This window comes from Chelonia mydas, chromosome 2, assembly GCF_015237465.2.
Source record: "Chelonia mydas isolate rCheMyd1 chromosome 2, rCheMyd1.pri.v2, whole genome shotgun sequence".
Lineage (NCBI taxonomy): Eukaryota > Metazoa > Chordata > Testudines > Cheloniidae > Chelonia > Chelonia mydas.
The window spans coordinates 141,937,175-141,964,092 of NC_057850.1; the positions used below are offsets into that span (position 1 = coordinate 141,937,175).

General features: G+C 46.4%; 1 protein-coding gene across 2 annotated transcripts in view; it reads right to left on the reverse strand.

Annotated features, from left to right (window-relative positions):
* SLC12A7 (solute carrier family 12 member 7) overlaps positions 1 to 23,690 on the reverse strand; it is a 310,242-nt gene extending 286,552 nt beyond the window's left edge. Inside the window, exon 1 of one of the 2 annotated variants that reach the window (XM_037893370.2) lies at positions 23,243 to 23,690. In XM_037893370.2, coding sequence (XP_037749298.1) covers positions 23,243 to 23,351 — 109 coding nt within the window. In that variant the 5' untranslated portion in view covers positions 23,352 to 23,690. The remainder of the gene's footprint in view (positions 1 to 23,242) is intronic. The other variant, XM_043540293.1, reaches the window with a different exon arrangement.
* Between the last annotated feature and the right edge of the window lie 3,228 nt (positions 23,691 to 26,918).

Here is a 26,918-nt window from a genome sequence, read left to right on the forward strand (position 1 = left end):
GACACACAATCCTCCAGTATTTGCAGAGACACAAGAACTGAATCTGTGGGGAACATGACAATTTCTTGGAGGACAGATTGCTGTGAGGCACAGTGAAAACCAATTCAAGGTTGTTGGTGGTGTTCATGGAGCAGCTGCAAATGGCAGAGCGCTGCTTCTGGGCCTGAGAAATAAGCATCGACTGGTGGGATTGCATCATAATTCAGGTATGGGACAATGAACAGTGCAAGCTACGCCCTATGTGCAAGTCAAGGAAAGAGAATGGATGCAGAACTTTCAGATGTGCAAGGCCACATTCCTTGGTCTGTGCACTGAGTTCATTCCAGCCCTCCAGCGCAGGGATATCAAAATGAGAGCTGCACTGACAGTGAAGCAGCAAGTGCTACTCGCACTGTGGAAACTTGAAATGCCAAATTGCTACTAGTCAATCAGAAAGCAACTTGGGGTCGAAAAATCCACTGCAGGGGCTGTTGTCATTCAAGCATGCAGGACCATTAATTACATACTGCTATGCAGGACTGTGACTCTCAGCAACATAGAGGACATAATGGATGGATATGGAGTTCCCAAACTGCAGAGGAGTGATATATGGCGTGCATACCCCTATCTTGCACCACGCCACCTTGCCACAGAATACGTCAACAGAAAGGGCTACTTTATTATGGCTATACGAGCACTGGTCGATCACTGGATGCATGACACTCATATCTTTAAGATATGAGAAAGCTACAAGTAAGGAGTTTCTTTCCTGATTGGCAGATTTGTACTGGGAATGTTGAAATGTCAATAGAGATCCTGAGGGACTTAGCCTACCCCTGATCCACTGGCTCATGAAACCACACAACAGCCACTTCAACAGCAGCAAGGAGAGATTCAACTACTAAATCAGCAGGAGCAAAATGACCGCTGAATGTGCCTTTGTAGATTGAAGGGACACTGCCGCTGTTTACTCACAAGATTGGATTTCAGTGAGAAAAATATCCCAATGGTTAGCTCCTGCTGTGTTCTTTATAATATCTGTGAAGCACAGAGAGAAAAGTTTCTACCAGGGTGGAGCAGCTGTCTGCTGATCTTGAACAGCCAGATATAAAGACTATTAGAAGCGCTCAACGTGGAGCTATATGGCTCAGGAAGGCTTTGCAAGAGCACTTTAATAGTGAGCCACAGTAATATGCTTTGTTGCTCTATGCTCTACCCCGACCATGCTGTTTATGACCCTGTCAATGCACCTATTAATGTTGTTTGTGACTGATCCTAGGAGTTGTGTGAAACTGTGCATTAACAAGTAATTGGTCGCTTTCAGAACTCCTGAGCAGTATCTGTTGTGAACTAATACAGATTAAGTTCCAAACAGTATAATTTTATTCTGTAAAAAAATCAGTGCCAAAAAAGTGCAAATTTAAATTAAAAACTTAATAAAATTTAATAAATAAATAAATAGAACAGAACTTGAGGGGAAAAGAATATTCATGTCGATTTCAGCTATACATATACTGATCTGTGAAAGCAATGGTTGGTGATGTGAAGCTGTGATTGTCTTTAACGTCTCCCGTAGTGGAGTGGTAGGGATCATGAAGCAGTCCCTGATGCCACGTGAAAGGTTGAACACCAACATGTAGGACTTCTCCTGCAATGAAGTTCTCAGTGGGCTGAAGAGGGAGGCGAGCCCAGGATTGTTGAAACTGTAGGTCCACCAGGGTCTGCAGCATCTGTGTTTGATGCCAGAGAAGCCCCATTATGTCCGGATGCATCTCCTTTTCCTTTTCCTGCTGGGACTCCTGGGCCTTTCTGCTCTTGACTCTTTTCCAGGCTGTCTGCAATGTTGACCTTCCAGCTCCAGTGCTCACAGTCTGATGCAGCACTGTCTTGCAGGACATAATTAAACGTGTCATCTCAAATCTGACTCAGGCTTTCCATGGGTCTGGAGGGGGAACCCCCCCAAGGCTGCAAAGGCAGCAGCTGCTGCTAACACACAGAGGTATCGTTAGTATATTCACAATGGAAAGCAGAATTTCAAGATTCAGAACTCCTCCCTCCCGTACTCCCCATAAGTGTTAAACATGACAAGCTTATTGACACTTCTGCTTTGGAGTTCCTGACCCCAGTGCCACTCTCAGATCAAGCCAAACAAGGAGGGAATTTCTTGTTTGCATAAAACTATGAGTATAGGGCAATGGCACTGAATACTGGCACCATTTGCCACAGACTCTGGTGATTTTAGCTGATACCGCACCCCTCAGGGTAACAAAGATAGAGGGCACAGCTATTGCTGGCATCCCAAAGCCACCTGGGCTCATACACTGCTAGCCTATGTACTACAATGGTCCTGCCAAAGTTAACACTGAGTGATGTGGGAAAGTATCCTACCACAGAGGAAGAAATAAGGCAGCCCTCCCTAGAAACCTGCAAGAGAAGACTGGAGAGAACCTCCATAAAAGTTTCATCAAGATCTCTAAGGAGGTTTCAAGAGACATCCAGCAATACACAGACAATCCAGGAAGTTTTTGGAGAGCGTTGGGGACAACTTCCTGGTACAAGTGCTAGAGGAACTAACTAGAGGCCATGCTTCTCTTGACTTGCTGCTTAGAAACAGGGAAGAATTGGTCGGGGAAGTAGAAGTGGGTGGCAACCTAGGTAGCAGTGACTATGAGATGGTTGAGTTCAGGATCCTGACAAAAGGAAGAAAGAAGAGTAGCAAAATATGGACCCTGGACTTCAGAAAAGCAGACTTTGACTCCCTTAGGGAACTGATGGGCAGGATCCACTGCGAAGCTAATATAAGGGGGCAAGGAGTCCAGAAGAGCTGGCAGTATTTTAAAGAAGCCTTACTGAGCGCGCAGGAACAAACCATCCCGATGTGCAGAAAGAATAGCAAACATGACCATCTTGCCTCAACAGTGAAATATCTGGTGAGCTTAAACTCAAAAAGGAAGCTTACAAGAAGTGGAAATTTGGACAGATGACTAGAGAGGAGTATAAAACTATTGCCAGAACATGCAGGGGTGAAATCAGGAAGGCCAAGGCACAACTGGAGTTGCAGCAAGCAAGGAATGTGAAGGGTAACAAGAAGGGTTTCTACAGGTATGTTAGCAACAAGAAGGTCAGGGAAAGTATGGGACCCTTCCTGAAACGGGGGAGGCAACACAGTGACAGATGATGTGGAAAAAGCTGAAGTACACTCAATGCTTTTTTTAATCTCGATCTTCACAGACAAGGTCACCTCCCAGACTGCTGCATTGGGCAACACAGCACGGGGAGGAGGTGAGCAGCCCTCAGTGGTGAAAGAACAGTTTAAGGACTATTTAGAAAAGCTGGACATGCATAAGTCAATGGGTCCAGATCTAATGCATCTAAGGGGTGCTGAGGGAGTTGGCTGATATGATTGCAGAGCCATTGGCCATTATCTTTGAAAATTCGTGTTGATTGGGGGAGGTCCCAGATGATTGGAAAAAGGCAAATATAGTGCCCATCTTTAAAAAAAGAGAAGAAAGAGAACCCAGGGAACTACAGACTCAGCCTCACTTCAGTCCCCAGCAAAATCATGGAGCAGATCCTCACGGAATCCATTTTGAAGCACTTGAAGGAGAGGAAGGTGATCAGGAACAGTCAATATGGATTCACCAAGGGCAAGTCATGCCTGACCAACCTGATTGCCTTCTATGATGAGATAACTGGCTCTGTGGATGGGGAAAACAGTGGATGTGATATATTTTGACTTTAGCAAAGCTTTTGATACAGTCTCCCACAATATTCTTGCCAGCAAGTTAAAAAAAGTATGGATTGGATGAATGGACTATTACGTGGATAGAAAGTTGGCTAGATTGTTGGGCTCAATGGGTAATGATCAATGGCTCGATGTCTAGTTGACAGACAGTATCAAGCGGAATGCTCCAATTGGGTCAGTCCTGGGGCCACTTTTGTTCAACATCTTTATTAATTATCTGAATGATGGGATGGATTGCACCCTCAGCAAGTTTGCGGATCACACTAAGCTGGGGGGAGAGGTAAATACACTGGAGGGTAGGAATAGGGTCCAGAATGACCTAGACAAATTAGAGGATTGGGTCTAAAGAAATCTGATGAGGTTCAACGAGGACAAGTTTAGAGTCCTGCACTTAGGATGGAAGAATCCCATGCACCGCTACAGGCTGGGGGCCAACTGGCTAAGCAGCAGTCCTGCAGAAAAGGACTTGGGGATTACAGTGGACGAGAAGCTGGATATGAGTCAGCAGTGTGCCCTTGTTGCCAAGAAGGCCAATGGCATATTGGGCTGTATTAGTAGGAGCATTGCCAGCAGACTGAGGGAAGCGATTATTCCCCTCTGTTCGGCACTGGTGAGGCCACATCTGGAGTATTGCGTCCCGTTTTGGTCCTCTCACTACAGAAAGGATGTGGACAAATTGGACAGAGTCCAGTGGAGGGAAATGAAAATGATTAGGGGGCTGGGGCACATGACTTAACAAGGAAAGGGCTGAGGGAACTTGGCTTATTTAGTCTGCAGAAGAGAAGAGTGAGGAGGGATTTGATGGCAGCCTTCAATTACCTGAAGGGGGTTCCAAAGAGGATGGAGCTAGGCTGTTCTCAGTGGTGGCAGATGACAAAACAAGCAGCAATGGTCTCAAGTTGCAGCGGGGGAGGTCTAGGTTGGATATTAGGAAACACTATTTCACTAGGAGGGTGGTGAAGCAGTGGAATGGGTTACCTAGGGAGGTGGTGGAATCTCCATCCTTAGAGGTTTTTAAGGCCTGGCTTGACAAAGCCCTGGCTGGGATGATTTTGTGGATGTTGGTCCTGCTTTGAGCAGGGGATTGGATGAGATGATCTCCTGAGGCCTCTTCCAACCCTAATCTTCTATGATTCTATGATCCCTGTGTATATAAGCAAACTACTCCACGTGGCCCTCCCCTTGCCTAACTCTCCAGGGCAATGAAATGCAAATAACAAATGCTACCTCTCTTTGTTGTACCAATGTCTCTTCTAGTATAAGTAAATGAAGCAAAGTCAATAGCTGTGTCCAGTTAAGTTGGGGATACCATCACCGTAATAGGAAATAAATTTACACTCTTACCCAAGGATCCTTCCCCCGCATCGGTCTTGTCTTTGCTCGGCTGCCGGGACTGCAGTGGAGTCTCAAAGAGGGCCTGGCTCATGGCATAGCTGGACCCCCTCATCAAATGTCCCCCATCTTCCTCTTCGTCCTCGCTGTTCACACCAGGGTATTTGTGGTGGTGTGTGGGGTCATGGTGAGGTCTCCACCAAGTATGACACACAGCTCTTTGTAAAAGTGGCAAGTCTTCAGCTCAGCACCAGATCAACTGTTGGCCTCCCTGGCCTTCTGGTATGCCTGCCACAGCTCCTTCACTTTCACACAGCACTGCTGTGGGTCCCTGTCATAACCGTTCTCCTGAATCTCCAGAGCACTCTGGTTGTAGATGTCAATGCTGGTCCGTAGTTGTGCTTGCACAGCCTCTTCTCCCCACAGCCCCAGGAGATCCAATATCTCCAGTCTACTCCAGGCCAGAGCGTGTGGCTGGGCAACCAGGAAAAGCCATTTCAAAAATTCATTGGACTTTAAAGGAGTGGGTGGCTTCTGGTGTACATGACCCCTGGGAGCAGAGTTCACAATTGCAACCAGAGCGGTCACTGTTGGGCACTGTGGGACAGCTGATGGAGGACTGTTCAGGTCAACAAATAACACAGTGTGCGCACTCACTTTGCATCAACCTAAATACATCAATCATGGCTCTATGCTGCTCAGGAAGGTGGTGTTATTATGACAGCATGACAGGGCACTTACATCAGTGGAAGACTAGTTGAGACACATGCACAGCTAGGTCGACACAAGGCAGCTTATGTCAATCTAACTTTGTAGTGTAGACCAGACTTACATTTTTTGCTATTCAATTTCATAATTTTTAAACAAAAAGAAATATTTGTTTGTAGGAGTGAATGGTCATTTAGATAGTTTTAGTTTTCACCTAGGTTTGCAGTTTATGTTATTGTGACTAGGTAATAACTTTTATATAGTGCTTTTCAACAGTAGGTCTCAAAGAGCTTTACATCATTATCCCCATTTTACAGATGAGGAACTGAGGCACAGAGAGGTTAAGTGACTTGCCCAAGGTCAACAGCAGGCCAGTGGCAGAGCTAGGAATAGTCTAAGTCCAGTGGTCTTTCCAGCCACACTGTTGTTATGCGATTCCTCAGTGTTCCTGCCCCCCTGTACATTTTGTTATAGTGGAATGGAGATAATGGTAATGTTTGAAATGTTTGTAATGTATAGTTGCTAACAGGACGGATGAGAGAAATTTCATCCATGTAGTATGTCCCAAAACCTTGACAGTTTTATTACATGGTTGTTACATAACTAAGCATATGAGAAAAGACTGGTATCTCTCTCCTTCTCCACCCCTTGCCCCACCATTCCCCATAACATGTAGCCACTCCACCTGCAAAATTTCCAATTCCCCTTCGCATCCTATCAAGCCATTCGTTAGCACTGTAGACGCCACTGACGTGTAAGAAGTTGCTCCTTGCTGTTTCTTACCTTATGGTGCTGCATGCACATATCTCAGGCCAAGCAGCAGCTTACTGGAGGGCCACATGCTACTTGGTTATGCAGTCCAAACTGTTCCCCTCACTCTCACTACCTACCAGCTAGGACTCCTGCCCCTGCTTCAGTCAGGCTTCCCCAGCCATGCTTCAGGTTTATACAGTCTGCCTCTCCTCCGAATCAAGCCCCTTCCCCACATACTCTGGACAGCACCTTCACCGCACACAGAATGATGTGTATCTTAACTCTTCATTTTCTTGATTTCAGATGTCTTCATTTCTGCACTCCAAATCCCAGCTCACATGGAGGAGCAGGGAGATGGGCTCAGACACCCCAAGAGGAAAAAGTCCCTCAGATCCCAGAACATAGCAGGCAGGGAGTGGGGCTCAAACCCCTGCAAAGGAGCAGGGCTCCTCCAGACCCCAACACATACACTGAAGGGGAGAATTTAGGGATGATGTGGCTCCCACCCCAAGTTCCTCTGCTACCCCCCATATTCTCCTACCTGTACTGTCTTCTCTCCTCCCAATACAACTAATCCCTACCCCCCACTCTTCCCTCCCCTACCAGTGAGTATCCATGTGTAATTTATTTTCTTTTCAAAAATAGTTTCAGCACCTTCTGAATAGTCTGCTGTACTCAGATTACATTTATAAAAAACCTTGACAGAGGCAGATTTTTTCAGTTAGTTCTCAGATTTCTGTCCACTGTGGGTTTCAAACTTCAAAGTTGCAAGTTCAGAGAGGTGTTAAGTGGCTCACTAATCTCAATGAAATGTTCTCATCTGAAAGAGAATACCCCCATGGAGATGAATACAGACTGAAACAATAGCTCTGAGATGTGTGAACTGATCCATTCATTTCAGTGGGTGTTGACTTTCCCCCTTCCCCAGTGTTGGAAAATTTCTGGTGTGTGTCAAGCACATTACCCATTCTCAGCTCCTCACTCCAGTCTCAGCAGTGTATTCTTAGTGCATGTTCTGAGCATGCCTGTTCTAAATGCCATACCCAGAGGGGAAGTGCTTCCCCAGATCCCAGCTCACAGGGGAGGTAAGGAGTGCAGTTCAGCCCCCCCCCCCCCCCCCGAGAGTAAGGCAACCCCCCATCCCAGAACCTAGCTTCCATGAGGCTAGGGGTGACAGGTATCTGGCTGGCAGCTCTGGTCAGCACCACTGACTGGGCTATTAAAAGTCCGGTTGGCCACAATGAGACAGGCAGGCTCATGCCCAGTTCTGCGTGGCTCTCGGGAAAAGGCAACATGTCCCTCCATCTCCTAGGTGGAGTGGCAGCCAGGGGGCTCCATGCACTGCCCCCACCTGTAGGCGCCACCCCAAGCACTAGCTCCGCAGTTCCCATTGGCCAGGAATCACGGAGCTGTGGGAGCGGCGCCTGCTGGTGGGAGCAGTGCTCAGAGCCCCCTGGCTACCCCTCTGCCTAGGAGCCAGAGGGACATGACACTGCTTCCCAAAATCCCTCCCAGAGCCCACATCCCATCCCACACCCCTACCCTCGGCCCCAGCCCAAAGCCCCCTCCTGCACCCAACCCCTCATCCCTGGCCCCACCCCAGAGCCCACACACCCAGCCAGAGACCTCACCCCCCACACCCTAACCCCCTGCCCAAGCCTGGAGCCCCCTCCCACACGCTGAATCCCTCATTTTTGACCCGCATCCTCATCCCAGAGCCTGTATCCCTCCCACACAACAACCCCCTGCCTCAACCCAGAGCCCCCTTCCACACTCAGGACTGGAGGGTGAGGACAAGGAGTTCGGAGCCCCCTCCTGCACACCAACCCCCTGCCTCAACCCAGAGCCCCCTCCCACACTCTGAACCCCTTGGCCCTACCCTCCAGCCCTGAGCCCCCTCCTGCACACCAAACCCCTCATCTCCACCCCTCCCCCCCAGAGCCAGCACCCACAGCCGGAGCCTTCACCCCCTCCTGTACTCCAACCTCCTTCCCCAGCCCAGTGAAAATGAGTGAGCGAGTGAGGGTACAGGAGAGTACACGACGCAGGGAGGGGGCATGGAGTGAGCAGGGGTGGGGATTTAGGGAAGTGGCAGAGGTGCTCGGTTTTCTGCAATTAGAAACTTGGCAAACCTACATGAGAGGGAGAGGAGATAAGATCCCCATCAATTGCCAGAGCCCCCCCAGATCCTGGCACACATACAGGGAGGAAGGGAGTAGGGCTCACATATCCCTGAGGGAAGCGGGAACCCCAGATTCTAACTCATATGGGGGGGGAGGGGTAGGAAGATGAGCTCAGTCCCGCCAGAAAGGCAAGCCCCCTCCAAAACCTGGCTCACATAAGGGGGCAGGGAAAGGTATTCAAACACCCCAGAGGAGCAGGAAACCCCAGATCCTGGCACACACACAGCAGTGCAGGGAGTAGGGCTCCGACATCGCCAGCAGGCAGAGACCGCCTGATCTCAGCACACATGGGGGGTAGGCTACCATCCAACCCCATTTACCCAGCCCCAAATCCCTCATCCCTATTCCTCCCATAAACTGCCCCCTCCTGTCAGCAAACATACCCATATCTTTTTGTTTAAAAAAACAAAACCCAACTATACACTTTGATAACATACCCAATAAATAAATAAAATAATAAAAAGCCCTGACAGACAGATTTTAGCAATATGGCATGCAACCTTTTCCAAATTTCTGCCAAAGGTAGAATTTGAACAACACTGACTGGATGAGTCAGGATCAAAGAACTACTGCTCATTCCCATAAACTATGCAGCTCATGTGAAAATTTAACAATTTTGTTAACTTCTCTATATGTTTATGCTCAGTGTAATTTTATAAGCATGTCAGTTAGTAAAAGAGGCTTGTGACTGGATAAATTAGAGAAGCAAAATCTTTTTTAAATAGGTTTTAATTTGATTTTCCCCAAGGGGCTGGTTGGTGCCATGAATTCTGTTGGGTTAACCTTTGAGTGTTGGTCACCTCGGTGCAATCATCTGAACCCTGGTTTGATCTCTATCTGTGATTAAGTAAATGTTGCCAGATTCTCTCAGCCTTAAGAAATATTGTCCCCCACTGCCTCAGGGGGCTGCATATCAGGAACCTGTTTGTTAAATGGCCCAAAATTCGGACCACTAACAGTACCCAGCACACTGATGAGGCACACCAAATTTCAAGTCAATCCAAGCAACCGTGTAGACTTTAGAAAACAAAGTCTAGGTTTAAACAAAAATCTGGTCTTAACTCACTCTGCTATAATAATTACTTTCATGGGGAGAAAATATTGGGAACTAAAGGGCTCTTTATTCTAGCATAACAAGAACTTATGGCTGGAAGCTGAAGCCAGGCAAACAAACTGGAAATAAGACAAGTGTTCAACAAGGAGAGTGATTAACCATTAACAAGGAACAAATTACTAAAGGAAATGGTGAATTCTCCATCTCTTGATGTCTTTGAATCAAGACTGGATGCCTTTCTAGAAGATATGCTTCAAACAAAAGCTCAATCCAGGGATAACTGGGGGAAATTCAAGACTATATCAGAAGACAAATGGTCCTTTCTCGCTTTAAAAATTTATGAGAGCAAGTAGGTTTCAGAATGCAAATTCAGTTCTTTATTAGAGTAGTCAGAGACTGAGCAGGGAAAAACTGTACCCAAAGCAACATCAATCATACATTAAGGGAACATATATTAAAACTCAAACAGAAACTTTGTTTATGAACAGATAAATCTGCATCAGGACCAAATCCATCCAACCAAAACCTGAAAAGCACTGGAATAAGTTAAGGGGACAGATTTGTGCATTCCTTCCACCTTCACATTGTCTATCATGCGCTCTACTGCTCCATAAGACTTTTACTTCATCTCCAACAGATATCAAAAAGCAATACATACTACAACTTCAAATTTACACACTAGTGCAAAACCTAAATGGTGATGTCATAAGCTTTATATAAAAATTATATTAACAGATAAGCACATCTGGACTGTCACACATTTGGAAAGTTATTCTGCAATAAGGTTGCTGAGATCAGATTTAGGTTTTGTGCTGGAGTGTAAGCTTATGAAGTTGCCATATGTATTGCTTTTGGTATCTGGTGGAAATGGAGGTGAAAGTGTATTATAGGCCATATGTAGGTGTTTACTTATTTACTGTTCATTTATACAGCTTTAGTGTACCTTAATGCAGCATTTCTCAAACTGGGGTCCTTACTCCAGGGAGTCCATGGGCCCCGCTGATCAACTCAACTCCTCTCCCTCCCACCCTGTGCCTCCTGCATGCCAGGGAACAGCTGTTCAGCAGCACACAGGACGCACTAGGAGGGAGGGGAAGGAGCGGGGATGGGAAGCGCAAGGGGGAGGGGGCAGAAAGAGGTGGGGAAGAGGAGGGGCGGAGGTGAAGCAGGGGTGGGAAGAGGTGTGCTGAGGTGGGGCCTTGGGGATCCGCAAAAAAATTTAAAATCAAAATGGGGCTCCTTGGGTTCCTAAAGTTTGATAACCTCTGCCTTAATGGATATCTCTCCCCAGTCAAGGAAAAAGGAAGCTGCACCTACCTGGGAATGAGAAGGAGAAATTATGCTGTTAATGCTGCTCCTGACTATGCTGACCCATCTGACCAGTTCAAGAGACTTTGACATGCCTCAGTAGATTCTTTGTCTACAAAATTGTATCCGTTTCAAAATTACTGGAAGGATGTATAATTAGAGCAACCTTCTGTGTTTAGAAGTGATGCACAACCTGGCAAGTTTCAGAGTAACAGCTGTGTTGGTCTGTATTCGCAAAAAGAAAAGGAGTACTAGTGGCTCCTTAGAGACTAACCAATTTATTTGAGCATAAGCTTTCGTGAGCTACAGCTCACTTCATCGGATGCACCTGGCAGGTGGAAGGAATCTCCATGAAATACTCCATAGCCTCTGATGGACTTCTAGGTACTGGATACAGCCAGGAGAGGCTGCAGCAACATGGTATAAGTCTGTATTAAATCAGCAGATCTGCCTATCATATGGCTTCTTGTTCTGAGTCCCTGTAGTGGGATGGTCACGCGCTCCTGCCCTGAAGGGCTTAAAACAGCCCTGGGAGAGGGCTGGGGCAGGGGAAAAATGGGCTGATTGGCAGAGCAGCCACAGTTGGGGCCATGCCCCAAACAGACCCAGCTGGCCCTATAAAGGCCAATGAAGCCAGGAGCTGAGAGGACTCTCCCTCACTGAGGGAGAAGGGCCTGGCTGCCTGGAAGCTGAGAGAGTACCTGAGGTGGAGCAGGGCTGGGGGAAGGCCAGAGGAGCTGGGGAGCTCTGGCCTGGAAACCCCCCAGGCTGCAGGCCTACAGTAAGGCCAAATAGGTACTGGGGTTGCAGGGGGTAGGCAAAGGCAGCAGGTCCAAACCCCCCTTGCCTATGATGAGTGGCACTTACACCGCAGTTAACCCCAGGGAACGGGGGCTAGGTAATGACTGGCAGTGGCCATAGACTCAGGTGGAGGTAGAGGGTTGGGAGTTCCCCCGGGAGGGGAAACCCAGATCTGCATGGGGTACTGCAGGTGGCAGCACCCTGGCATGAAAGGGGGCACCAGGGTCCAGGAGGGACTCGGGGCCCAGCAGCAAGCGGGACACTGGCCTGCAGAGGGCGCTCTGGAGGCTGGAATGCTAATTCCCTGGACAACCAGTAGGAGGCGCCGCAGAGGTGAGTCGCCACACTGCAACAGTTTGTTTGCAGTGGCGCAGTTTGCAGTGGCGCAGCTGTGGCATTTAAGTATAGACATACCTTTACGCGATGTTTACGCTAGCGAGCTTATAGCAGCAGAGTTGCTGTAAGACCGTCTGTGTGGCCACTCTATGCTGATGGGAAAGAGCTCTCCAGTCAACATAATAAAACCACTTGAATGAATGGCTGTAGCTATGTCACCAGGAGAAGTTCTCCCGCTGAAACAGCGCCGTGCACGTTGTCACCTATGCCGGCGAAATTTATGTCGCTCCGGGGTGTGTTGCTGACATAATGACAGATTTCAGAGTAGCAGCAGTGTTAGTCTGTATCCGCAAAAAGAAAAAGGAGGACTTCTGGCACCTTAGAGACTAACAAATATATTTGAGCATAAGCTTTCTTGAGCTACAGCTACTCCGAAGTGAGCCTTTCTTTTTGCTGACATAAGTGGCAGTGTAGACATGGCCTTAGTCAATAATAAGGGTAGTAAAATGCATGGGAATTTAAAACAGACCTTAGAAGTAAGATTTGAATTCCTGGTCTCCTCTTTCCCAGCTCAGGACATTTTATCCTAGGCTCAGAGGTATCTGGCAACAGTTTGTGTCCCTCTCTGCTCACGCCATAGCAGAATTGTCATCAATGTCAGTGGGTTCAGCCTTGCACATAAATTTGCAATTATAGCTAAAATAGTATAACATGATCTATAAACAAATACTACCAATGTATAACTGATATTTGAGCAATCAGAACAAGAAACGATAATGTGGAGATGGAACAGATTGCAGATAATTTTTACAGTTGTTGCAAAAGGGTGACAAAGAAGGGTTAGACAATCTAATGCAATTGCCAAAAGGGATGAATATTATTCTCTATCAATTCATTTTTCATAAATCCACCATGAAAAAGTTGAATAGTACTCAAAATTTATATTCCATGTGTTATTTTTTTACTATTTCAGTGACATTTTTGCAAAATAAAGGTTTAAATCTCCTGTTAAGGTTAAATCATAGATTTCAGTTTAACTTTGCTTTAATTTAACTACCACTGAAAACATTAGTGATAACAAAGTTAAACAAAACCAAAATTCTAGTACATAAGCCTTATGTAGATAAGTGTAAAACATTCACTGGATGTGCTAGAGAATACTTACAGAAGTCACCTATTAAAATTCTGCCACAAAACTGATGGAAAGACTGAAATGATCTCTGCCTCTGACAGCTAACTCCGCTCTACAGGAAATTGCATCATCTGTTCCAGAGAATGCCCTGTGGTTCCTAATAATTTTGATGGATACATTTCTGCCTTAAGTATAAACAAAACTTCTCCAAATAGTTAACATTAAAAACAAAAATCAGACTAAAAACAAACAAAAAATACATGGAAAAGGAGTCTTGAACCACCACCTCCCATTTCATGAAATGTCAGAGTATTCTGCTCCTAATTTAACCATAGTTAGAAAATACTGTCACTGTTAACTCTATTATTGCTGTATTAATCCCTCCTTGTACTGTTCATTTCATCCAATGTACTGAACAAAACAAAGTGTTTTTAAAAGGTATCCAAGAGGTTTCTGATTAAAAAAAAAAAGTGTGCTTTAATCTTTCATTGGATGAAATGGCCCTGAAATTAATACAATCTGTCTGCCAGACAATTAAAAACAAACGCAAAAAACCCTTCAGAATACTGACTGCAGACCATGCATTAATAACAAAAACTATAGGAATAAATTACTCTTTGCGAGGATCATTCCACAATAGACTAAAGTTGAAATTATCCATTGAAACTTCCTATTTTATAATAAATCAACTTGTTCACTTTTCATATCTGTGATTCTCTAAGTAGAACCACCAAGGTCAAGAAGACGGCAGAAATTAAATCCCTTTTCTGCTTGCAACACTTGAAGCTGAGAAGAGTTAGACGTTTTGACAATTTGATTACCACAGTCTTTCCCCCTTCTCCCCAATTTGCCTCTCATTTTCCTCTTTTTTTCTGTTTAAGATTTTGACAATAAATATATTCTTTTTCACATAATATTCTTTAGCAGAATTGGCCATGTATAAAGTAAGTTTTCATTACATTTACATGTAAAAATTTTGTTTTCATATATAAAAATAAATTAAGAAACATTATCCCTTAAGGCAATTTTAATATTTTCAGTGTTTGATCTATGGAGGTTGATTGATACCAGAATGACTATTAGTGAAACCTGGCACAAAATGATCCTGGAGTATATAAGTTCAGTTAGATAGTATACAATGCTTTTCATATCCAAGTGCTTCTTCAATCAATGAATAGCAGAACCTTTTAAATATAGCCTGGAATAAAGAGAGTAAAACTTGTGAAGAACAATGTACCCAAAAAAGAATAGAAAGTAATTCCAGAGGGTACAGTAAAAACTTTATCTGGTTCCTGAGATTCAGGGATTATATTAGAGGTATAATAATGATATCTGCTGGAACCATTTTTAAGCATTATAAAAATGAGTTCAGACCACCTAAATTCTTAAATCACTTTGTAATCTTCCTAGAGAACTTTCAGGTAAATGTAGTTGAAAATTATGGAATTGATTTGTCAGACATTCCTTTATTCCTCCCCCCTTATCCCCTCATACTATGATGCACATAAAAGTTTATAACCAATTAGCGTAGGAGTGGGTTCTCATTCTTTTCATCATATAGACCATGTTAATCCAGACTGCTTTGAGCACCAGCTGTCTTCTCATCTGTGATCATCTAACATTCCTACAGTAACTACAGCAATTTTTTATATGTAGGGCCCTACCAAATTCACAGTCCATTTTGGTCAATTTCACCATCATAGGATTTTAAAATTTGTAAATTTCATTATTTCAGCTATTTAAATCTGAAATTTCACAGAGTTGTAATTACAGGGGTCCTGACCCAAAAAGGAGTTGGGGGGCATGTCACAAGATTATTGTAGTGGGGTTGCTGTACTGCTACCTTTACTTCTACACTGCTGCAGGTGGCAGCGCTGCCTTCAGATCTGGAAAGCTGGAGACTGGTGGCTGCAAGCAAGGAGCCCAGCTCTGAAGGCAGAGCCACCGCCAGCAGCAGTGCAGAAGTAAGGATGGCATGGTATGGTATTGCCACCCTTACTTCTGTGCTGCTACCTGCAAAGCCAGGCGGCTGGAAAGTGGCAGCTGCTGACTGAGGGCCCAGCTCTGCAGGCAGCAGCACAGAAGTAAGAGTGGCAATATGATACCATGCCACCCTTACTTCTGCGCTGCTGCTGGTGGGGCACTGCCTTCAGGGCAGACCACGCAGCCAACAGCCACCGCTCTCCGTCCGCCCAGCTCTCAAGTCAGCGCAGAAGTAAAGATGGTAATACTGCGACCCCTCTAAAATAACCTTGTGACAAACACGCAACTCCTTTTTGGGTCAGGGCCCGCAATTTGAGAAACTCTGGTCTCCCCCATGAAATCTGTATAGTATAGGGTAAAAGCATATAAAAGATGAGATTTCATAGGGGGAAACCAGATTTCACAGTCTGTGACACGTTTTTCATGGCCACGAATTTGGTAGGGCCCTATTTATAGGGAAAGATAACACAAGGAAAGTATTTAATGTATTTATAGCTGTCTTTAAAGCAGTTTAGCAACTGGAAACAAGGGGACAAGCCAGAACCATGTGACCCAGTTTGAAAATTGCTGCTCTAATATGTTCCAGTCAGAGGAAAAAAAGATTACTCACCTTTCGTAACTGTTGTTCTTTGAGATGTGTTCCTCATATCCATCCCAATTAGGTGTGCGTGCGCTGTGTGCACAGTCATCTGAAAGTTTTTCCCCTAGCAGCACCCTTCAGGTCAGCTGTGGAGCCCCCTGGAGTGGTGCCTTCATGGCGCTCAATATATGACTTTGCCGACCCAGTGCCTCCTCAGTTCCTTCTTGCCTGTTACTCCGACAGAGGGGAAGGCAGGTGGGTTTGAAATGGATATGAGCAACACATCTCAAAGAACAATAATCGAGAGGTGAGTAACCATTTTTTCTTCTTCGAGTGATTGCTCATATCGATTCCAATTAGGTGACTCCCAAGCCTTATCTAGGCGGTAGGATCAGAGTTAAGGAAATGCTGATTGTAGCACCGCTTTGCCAAAAGCTGCTTCAGCTCTGGTGTGCCGGACGATGGCGTGGTGAGAAGTGAAGGTATGCATTGAGGACCAAGTCACTGCCCTGCAGATTTCTTGGATCGGGACCTAGGCCAGGAACGCTGCTGATGAGGCCTGGGCCCTAGTGGAGTGTGCCACAAGAGCCAGGGCCAGTACTTTGGCCAGCTCATAGCATGTTCGGATGCATGACGTGATCCAGGAAGATATTCTTTGAGATGAGACCAGGAGCCCTACCACCGCTGTAAACAATTGGTTCAATTTTCTGAATGGCTTAGTGCACTCGATGTAGAAAGCTAGTGCTCACTGAACATCGAGGGAGTGCAGCCTCTGCTCCCAGTTACTTGCATGTGGATTAGGGTAAAAGACAGGCAGGAAAATGTCCTGGCTGGTGTGGAAGTACAGCACTACCTTGGGGAGAAAGGCCGGGTGCAGCCTGAGTTGCACCTTATCCTTGTGGAAAACCATGTAAGGCAGATCAGAGGTGAGGGCCTTTAGTTCAGACACCCTCCTCGCAGAAGTAATGGCAACCAGGAAAGCTACCTTCCATGACAGATACAGGAGAGAGCAGGTTGCCAGTGATTCAAATGGGGGCCCCATGAGCCTGGAGAGGACCAGATAAAGGTCCCATGCAGGGACAGGCTGCCTGAACTGGGGATGTAGGCGGCCCAGACCTTTGAGGAAGCAACCAGTCATAGGGTTGGCGAAGATGGATCAACCAGATGCTCCTGAGTGGATGGCCGAGATAGCAGCGAGGTGTACCCTTATGGAGGATGCCGCCAGGCCTTGCTGGTTCAGATGTAGGAGGTACTCCAAGATGAGAGGTACAGGCACCTGGAGAGGGGGGTGTACAACACTGGTCACACCAGTACGAGAATCTCTTCTACTTTGCCAGATACGTGGCTCTAGTAGAGGGCTTCCTGCTGCCGAGGCGGACCACTCTTACTTGTTCTGAGCACAGAAGTTCCATGGGGTTCAGCCATGAAGTTTCCAAGCTGTGAGGTGGAGGAACCGCAGGTCGGGGTGACAGAGGTGACAATGGTCCTGAGTGAGTAAGTCGGGAAGGAGAGGTAACATGACCAGCTCCAGTAGTGTAGTGTACCAGTGTTGTTGAGGTCACGCTGGACTTATCAGAATTACCTTTGCCCCTTCCCTGCAGATCTTGAGCAGGACCTTGTGCACGAGAGGGAACAGAGGAAAGGCATAGAGCAGGCGACCTCTCCAGGGTAGCAGGAATGCATCCATGAGTGAGCCTGGGCCGTGACACTGGAAGGAGCAGAACATTGGATGCTTCCTGTTGCATCAGGTGGCAAACAGGTCGACCTGGGGAAACCCCCATCTTTGGAAAATGAGGTGTGTGACATCCAGCCGGCTGCACCACTCGTGTGTGTGGAAGGACCAGCATGTTCAGAACTCCTGGTAGAAAGGATGCTTCCAGGTAAATGGAGTGGGCTATGCAGAACTCCCACAGCTGGAGGGCCTCCTGGCATAGAGGGGAGGAACGGGCTACACCCTGCTTATTGATGTAAAACATGGCAGTGGTGTTGTCAGTTAGAACTGCTATGCACTGGCCTTGTAGTTGGGCCTGACAGGCTAGGTGCACCGCCCTCAGCTCCTTGATGTTGATATGTAGGAAGAGCTTGTCCTGCAACCACAGGCCCTGTGTCTAGAGGTCTCCCAGATGCACACCCCATCCCAGAGACAATCCGTCAGTAACCAGGGATAAGGAAGGTTGATGGTTGTGGAAGGGGACTCCTTCACATACTGCCTGAGGGTTGAGCCACCAGTGGAGGGATGTGAGGACTGCCGCTGCACATTGTGTGGATGGTTTCACAGAACTATCCACAATGACTCCAAGATCTCTTTCTTGAATGGTAACAGCTAATTTAGATCCCATCATTGTATATATATAGTTGGGATTATGTTTTCCAATGTGCATTACTTTGCATTTATCAACATTAAATTTCATCTACCATTTTGTTGCCCACTCACCCAGTTTTGTGAGATCCTTTTGTAGCTCTTCGCAGTCTGCCTGGGACTTAACTATCTTGAGTAGTTTTGTATCATCTGCAAATTTTGCCACCTCACTGTTTACCCCTTTTTCCAGATAGTTTATGAATATGTTAAATAGTACTGGGCCCAGTACAGATCCCTGGGGGACACCACTATTTACCTCTCTCCATTCTGAAAACGGACCATTTATACCTACCCTTTGTTTCCTATCTTTTAACCAGTTACCAATCCATGAGAGAACCTTCCATCTTATCCCATGACTGCTTATTTTGCGTAAGAGCCTTTGGTGAGGGACCTTGTCAAAGGCTTTCTGAAAATCTAAATACACTATATCCACTGGATCTCCTTTGTCTGCATGCTTGTTGACCCCCTCAAAGCATCCTAGTAGATTGGTGAGGCATGATTTCCCTTTACAAAAACCATGTTAACCATTTCCTAACAAATTATCTTCATCTATGTGTCTGACAATTTTGTTCTTTACGATAGTTTCAACCAGTTTGCCGGATACTGAAGTGAGGCTTACTGGCCTGTAATTGCCAGGGTCACCTCTGGAGCCCTTTTTAAAAAATTGGCATCACATTAGCTATCCTCCAGTCATTTGGTACAGAAGCTGATTTAAATAATAGGTTACAGATGACAGTTAGTAGTCCTGCAATTTCACATTTGAGTTCCTTCAGAACTCTTGGGTAAATACCATCAGGTCCTGGTGACTTCTTATTGTTTAGATTATCAATTTGTTCCAAAACCTCCTCCAATGACACCTCAATTTGGGACAGTTCCTCAGATCTGTCACCCAAAAAGAACGGCTCAGGTTTGGGAATCTCCCTTACATCCTCAACAGTGAAGTCCGATGCAAAGAATTCATTTAGTTTCTCCGCAATGGCCTTATCGTCTTTGAGTGCTCCTTTAGCCTCTCAATCGTCCAGTGGCCCCACTGGTTGTTGAGCAGGCTTTCTGCTTCTGGTGTATTTAAAAAAAAAAATTTGCTATTACTTTTGGAGTCTTTGGCTAGCTGTTCTTCAAATTCTATTTTGATCTAATTATATTTTTACACTTTATTTGCCAGAGTTATGCTTTTTTTCTATTTTCCTCATTAGGATTGGTCTTCCACTTTTTAAAGGATGCCTTTTTGCCTCTCACTGCTTCTTTTATTTTGTTGTTCAACCATGGTGTCTCTTTTTTGGTTCTCTTATTATGTTTTTTAAATTGGGGTATATATTTATGTTGAGCCTCTGTTATGGTGTCTTTAAAAAGTTTCCATGCAGCTTGCAGGGATTTTACTTTTGGTACTGCACCTTTTAATTTCTGTTTCACTAACCTCCTCATTTTTGTGTAGTTCCCCTTTCTGAAATTAAATACTACAGTGTTGGGCAGCTGTGGAGTTTTCCCTGCCACAGGGATGTTACATTTAATTATATTATGGTCACTATTACCAAGTGGTCCAGCTATATTCACCTGTTGGACCTGATCCTGTGCTCCACTTAGGACTAAATCAAGAATTGCCTCTCCTCTTGTGGGTTCCAGCACCACCTGCTCCAAGAAGCAGTCATTTAAGGTGTCAAGAAGCTTTATCTCAGCATCTCTTCCTGAGGTGATATGTACCCAGTCAATATGGGGATAGCTGAAATCCCCCATTATTATTGTTGAGTTTTTTAATAGCCTCTCTAATCTGCCTGAGCATTTCAAAGTCACTAACACCATCCTGGTCAGGTGGTCTGTAATATAGCCCTACCGCTATATTCTTATCTTTCAAGCAGGGAATTACTATCCATAGAGATTCTATAGTACAATTTAGTTCATTTAAGATTTTTTACTTCATTTGATTCTATGCTTTCTTTCACATATAGTGCCACTCCCCCACCAGCATGACCTGTTCTGTCCTTTCAAAATATTTTGTACCCTGGTATTACTGTGTGCCATTGATTATCTTCATTCCACCAGGTTTCTATGATGCCTATTATATCAATATCATCATTTAATACTAGGCATTCTAGTTCACCCATCTTATTATTTAGAGCATTGGTATATAAGCATTTTAAAAACTTGTCATTTTTTGGCTGTCCCCTATTGCATGATGTAATTGAATGGGAGTTTTTTTTATTTGACTGTTTCTCATCAGATCCTCCCTGTATTTTATCATTTTCCATCCTCTCCTCCTCATTAGGACATAGGGAATCTCCATTTATAGATCCTCCCCTAAGGGATGTCCGAACCACATGCTCCTCCACACCTGTCAGCTTTCCCCCAACCCTTAGTTTAAAAACTGTTCTACGACCTTTTTAATTTTAAGCGCCAGAAATCTGGTTCCGTTTTGGTTTAGGTGGAGCCCATCCTTCCTGTATAGGCTCCCCCTCTCCCAAAAGCTTCCCCAGTTGCTAATCAATCTAAACCCCTCCTCCCTACACCATTGTCTCATCCACGCATTGAGACCCTGCAGTTCTGCCTGTCTAACTGGCCCTGCACGTGGAACTGGAAGCATTTCAGAAAATGTTACCATGGAGGTTCTGGACTTCAATCTCTTACCTAGCAGCCTAAATTTGACCTCCAGGGCCTCTCTCCTACCCTTCCCCATGTCATTGGTACCTACATGTACCACAACCACTGGCTCCTCCCCAGCAGTACACATAAGTCTGTCTAGATGTCTTGAGAGATCCGCAACCTTCGCATCAGGCAGGCAAGTCACCATGTGGTTCTCCTGATCATCGCAAACCCAGCTATCTATGTTTCTAATGATCGAATTGCCCATTACTAATACCTGTCTCTTCCTAATAACTGAAGTTCTCTCCCCCAGAGAAGACTCCTCAGTGTGAGAGGATACCACAGCATCATCTGGGAGGAGGGTCCCAACTATGGGATCGTTTCCCTCTGCTCCAGTTGGATGTTCTTCTTCCCTGAGGCTTTCATCCTCCTCAACAGCACAGAGGCTGTCAGACCAGGGGTGGGACCGTTCTACTGTGTCCCAGAAAGTCCCATCTACGTACCTCTCTGTCTCCCTTAGCTCCTCCAGCTCAGCCACCCTGGTCTCCAAAGTCCATACACAGTCTCTGAGGGCCAGTATATTGTTCAATTGCACTCAATCATTTTCAAGACAAAGCTTCAAGATGACTATTTCATCCAGGGGTGGGCAAACTATGGCCTGCAGGCCAGATCCAGCCCATGAGCCATTTAAAGCTGGCTTGCGAGCCACACCAGTGGCTCGGCCCTGCTCCAGCGCTCTGGCTGGGGCACTGGGTCTGGATCGGACCATGCGGCTCGGCCCCACTCCAGCTGTGGCACAGGGTAGGGGGCCGCACCATGGCCCCGCTCCAGCTCCTATGTGCTCCAGTGGGAGCTGCAGGGGCAATGTCTGTGGATGCGCCAGCATGCAGAGCTGCCTGGCAACGCCTCCTCATAGGAGCCAGAGAAGGGACATACCACTGCTTCCGGGAGCCACTTGAGGTAAGCACCCCTGAGCCTCTCCCCACATCGCAACCCCCTGCCCAGCCCTGATCCCCCTCCTGCTCTCCAAACTCCTCGATCCCAGCCCAGTGCAACCTCCTGCACCCCAAACCTCTCATCCTCAGCCCCACTTCAGAGCCCGCACCCCCTCCCACACCCAACCCCAATTTCATGGCCCTCCATACAATTTCTATTCCCTGATGTGGCCCTCAGGCCAAAAAGTTTGCCTACCCCTGATTTAACCCCATTATAGAATTGGTTACTTTCATTAGACCCTCCTTTTTCCTTTACACAAATGTACCGTCTTGCTCTTCCCTCAAACTTGAATCACTGCCATTCAAGCAAATGTAATTTTGATAGCAGCACCTAGTGCTGAATTACTGGCACCTTACTGCTTAGTGGCAGGAAATGATCTGTGTACAGTCCTTGCCAGCAGAGTGCATGGCTGAACAGATATGTGGCCTCAGGGCAGCAGCAGTGGTGTGGACCCCATCTCCCCAATATTTGCCGTCATGCAGACCACCTTCCCTCCTATTTAGCCACTTTCCCTCCTCTTCATCTCTGTAGCAAGTTACAGAAATTGCTTATATGGGTATCTAATATTCAGTAACATTTCTGTATCTGTCTTCCAGTTTTGTCTTTTTTGGGGGGTGGGGGGAGAAATAGCCACACTGGTTACTTTTGCTCTTCGTTTCCCCACTCTCTCCGCCCCACACACACACACATACTTTTAGCACACTTCCCACAGCCTCTTCTGCATAAGATTAGTCCCTGCCACTTGATTCTTTAATCTATGGGGTATAGCTGAACACTTGTTCTATTCCCTCTACTCATTGGACATCCTGCCCGCTCCCTCATTTCTTTTTCCCACCTATGGCTAGCACCTCCAGTCCAATCCCAGAGAGCACCTCCTTCCTTGTCTGCCTATCCAGCAGAAGCACATAGTAGACGTGGCTAGGTTACCTCCTTTTTGTTTTCAGGGGCTCTAAGGCCACCTGGAGAAACAACGAGAATCCAACCCTATATGCGAAGAGCCACTGCACTGGCCCATCTTGCTCCGCGCCCGGAGAAGCCCCCCACAGCAATCCTCCTAGCGCAACAGGCCAGTACCCTACGGCAGCTACCTGCTCGGCTGGATCATGCGCCAGACAGTTACGTTCAGTGGCCAGAAAGACTGCAGCAGGTCCATGTACTCTGGAGGCTGAACGGCCCCTGCAAAGCGCTGCTTGGAGGAGGAGACTCCGGAGACTGAGCCCTTTTTGCTGCCTCCAGGTAACTGAAAGGAAACACTGCTCACAAGCAGAGCCAGGACGGGGCTAGGAGCTGCCGCCGGCAGGGCCCTTTGTGTGCAGAGCCGAGCTCCGCCTGTGTCCTAACCCAGGTGTGCGGCTCGCCCAACCCCCGCAGCTCCGCGCTCGCCCGCCGGTGCCTGGGGGCTCGGCCCCGCTGACTCACCCGGCTCCCCGGAACTGCACTCCGCCAGCTGCTGACTCGGCTCCTCCAGTGGCCGGCTGGGCTGAGGCTCCTGCCCCTCCACTGGCACTACTGTGAAACTGGTGGGCATTGTCTTCCGGCTGGGCAGCGCCAGGACTCCGCGCTCAGAGCTCGGGAGCGACGGGGCGTTGGCGGCGGCGGCGTCTGGTGTTCCCTCCCCCGGCAGGGAGCGGGGTGGGAGTCCTTGAGCTGCCGCCTCCCTCACGTGAGAGCCATTTCCTCACCCCGTGGGGGGTGGCTGGCGCTCTCCACACGCTGGCTTTGATTTTTCACTAGGCTTTGCAAACAGTTCCGCCGGCTGCCATGTCTACTAACTTCAGCGTCTGCACAGAAGGAAAAGGGGGAGCGCCGGGCCGGGCTGGGCCCGGCCCCCACCCACACGAAGTAGATACAGCCCCCGAGATCCAATCCGCAAGGGTCACCCCCACCGCCCCACTCCTGATGATTTTCTCCCCTACACTCACCAGCTGAGTTGGGAGGACTCCTAAAATCCTCTGCAAGCCAGAGTCCAGAAGAGACCATGTTTTCCCCTCAGTGGCTCTCAGTGGAATGGGTAGGTTCTAATATCAGGGCAAAATTGTTTGAAAAGAGATATTCCCAAAATTGTTTGAAAAGAGATAGGTCTTAGGTGCCTACCTGCCTCTTTAGGCAGGTAAGTCCCAGATTTTAGGCACCTCTAGTATTAACAAAACCCCAGCTCAGCTTCCACTGAATGCTTTAGGTGCGCACACACACACACATAAAATCAATGTGCCTAAATTTCTTCTGTAAAAGTCGCCTTTGTTTCTGTCTCTGAGTGTGCATGCTGCTGCCTCACTCCAGGTGTCTAGCTACCTAACCCCAGTAGTATACAAACTGGGGGAAAACAGACATCCATCTGCCTAAGGCTTTGTCTGTGCAACACAGTTTTGTCCACAAAAGTCAACTTTCATTGACAAAACAGTGGAGGTGTACACACTGCAATGCTCCTCCAGCCAATTTAACTTTCCTGCTATGCCATCAAAATAAAAGCACCTCAACAAGAGGTGTAGAGCTTTTTGCAGCAAAGTTAGATCAACACAGTGTTAATGGAGACACTGCACTTGCTTATGTTGCTGTAAATGGCCTCCAGAAGACAGCAGTTAGCAGACTCAACCCCAAGGATGAAGTGGAGTTGGAGGATGAGGTGGAACAGGTGGCAGGGTTATCTGATAGTGTGGTGAGCCAGGATCTCTTCTCAACTCTGGTGGGTTCAAGCCAGTCCCAGCACTCTGACTCTGGCATGAATGATGCAGGAGAGGGGAACTCTGGTAAGTACTCATTTTGATGAGTGATACTACTTGGTTACATGAGGAAGAGCTGTCTTTTGTTTCATTATATCTTAGAAGTGAGTCAAGGATAGAAATGTACATGACTAGCAGTGGTTGCGTCTGCTTCCCATTCCCCAGTGCAAAAGTTTGTTAACACACATTGAGATTTTACAGAAATCCTCCAGAAAGATCTCTAGGAAACTTTCCTGGAGGTACTCACCAATCCTCTGCTGAAGGTTCCTTGGCAGAGCAGCTTTATTTCTTCCCCCATTGCAGGAAACTTTGCCATGCCAATGGGCAATCACTTGTGCAGAGACCAAAGCAGCACACAGGTGAGCAGCATAGAGGCTCAGTCTGAAACCTAACACATGTAGGAGATCACAGAATCATAGAAGATTAGGGTTGGAAGAGACCTCAGGAGGTCATCTAGTCCAATCCCCTGCTCAAAGCAGGTTCATCCTCAACTAAATCATCTCTGCCAGGGCTTTGTCAAGCTGGGCCTTAAAAACCTCTAAGGATGGAGATTCCACCACCTTCCTAGGTAACCTATTCCAGTGCTTCACCACCCTCCTAGTGAAATAGTGTTTCCTAATATCCAACCTAGACCTCCCCCACTGCAACTTGAGACCATTGCTCCTTGTTCTGTCTTCAGACACCACTGAGAATAGCCTAGCTCCATCCTCTTTGGAACCCCACTTCAGGTAGTTGAAGGCTACTATCAACCCCCCCCCCCCCTACTCTTCTACAGACTAAATAAGCCCAGTTACCTCAGCTTCTCCTCATAAGTCATGTGCCCCAGCCCCCTAATCATTTTCATTGCCCTCCGCTGGATTCTCCAATTTTGTCCACATTCTTTCTGTAGTGAGGGACCCAAAACTGGACGCAATACTCCAGATGTGGCCTCACCACTGCCAAATAGAGGGAAATAATGATTTCCCTCTATCTGTTGGCAACGCTCCTACTAATGCATTGCATTCTCATTTACCCACAGGAGTTAGATAGCAGCTTCAATCACCCCCGTCTGTGGAAAATGGTGGCAAAATATACAATAGTGTCCCTAGACACTTGCAGTTATCCCCTTAAAAAAATACCTAGACCCTTTGTCCCATCTTGGACCTTTCCCCCGCAACCCTGTGGCTGAATTCACCCTATTTAGGGAGCTCGCTGAGCTGTGTGCTTGCCAAGGGAGAGTGAGAAAAAGGTGTTGTAACCATGCCTCAGTGGGGGTCACAACTGAGAATGTCGAATTCAAGGTTTATTCATAAAAAGAAAGAAAGGTGAGAGTTAAAATTGGTTAAAGGAATCAAATACATTCAGTAATTGCAAAGTCTTGGTTCAGGCTTGTAGCAGTGATGGAATAAACTGCTGGTTTGATAAGTCTCTGGTTGCTTCCAAATCATTGGAAGGACTTCAGTCCACTGGTTAGAAAGCTCGCATTAGTATAAGTTCATAGTCCAGAGGCTTGGGCTGGAAAGAGGCTGGAGCAGGATAGAGGCAAAAATGGAGAGGTTTCAGGGCCTTTTATATCCTCTGCCATGTGGAAGGAAACCCATTGTTCTTACTGTGGAAAATTACAGCAACAAGATGGAATTTGGAGTCACCTGGGAAAGTCACATGTCCATGCATTTCGCCTAATCATTGTAGGAAGCCATAACCTACAGTCCACACAGTGTAGATGGGCATCTCCCATGATTCATTGTCAGCCAAGTATTTTTTGATGAGCCTCTTAATTTGAATAGTCCCTCCAAGATATGCTGGCTAGCTACCTTGTTGGTGATACTCCAGGACCAAACATTTGAAATCCAGATATAGACCCAATACTTATAACTTCAAATACAAAAATGATACATGCATACAGATAGCATAATCATAACCAGCAAATCATAACCTTTTCGTAGACAAACTTTGTACAAGATTTGTGGCAAATATATAACAGTGATCTATATGGTTATATTTTAATCAGATAACATCACTCCCCCAACGTACAATTGGTGCGGGAAGATGTGTCCCAGACACTGTTGAATGCATCTAGGAATCTTTCCATTCTTGGTTTTGTATTACTACAGCTTCTAACCCAATATTAGAAGTGTTAATGTATAACAGAAATGGTTTATCAAAATTATATTTAACAATATTATTGAATTTCTTTACAAACCTAATTAACATCAAGCCAATGTAGATATTAATGTTTGCCACAGTGTAGGAATATTGCCAGTTAGCCATGAAAGCAATACAGTAGTGTGCCTCAGTTTCCCTTTTCATACAGCACATTAGGTATGCAATGTCTATTCTGCTGTGAAGAGCTTCAAGACTGTCCATAGGCATTAACTGGGAAACATCAGTATCAC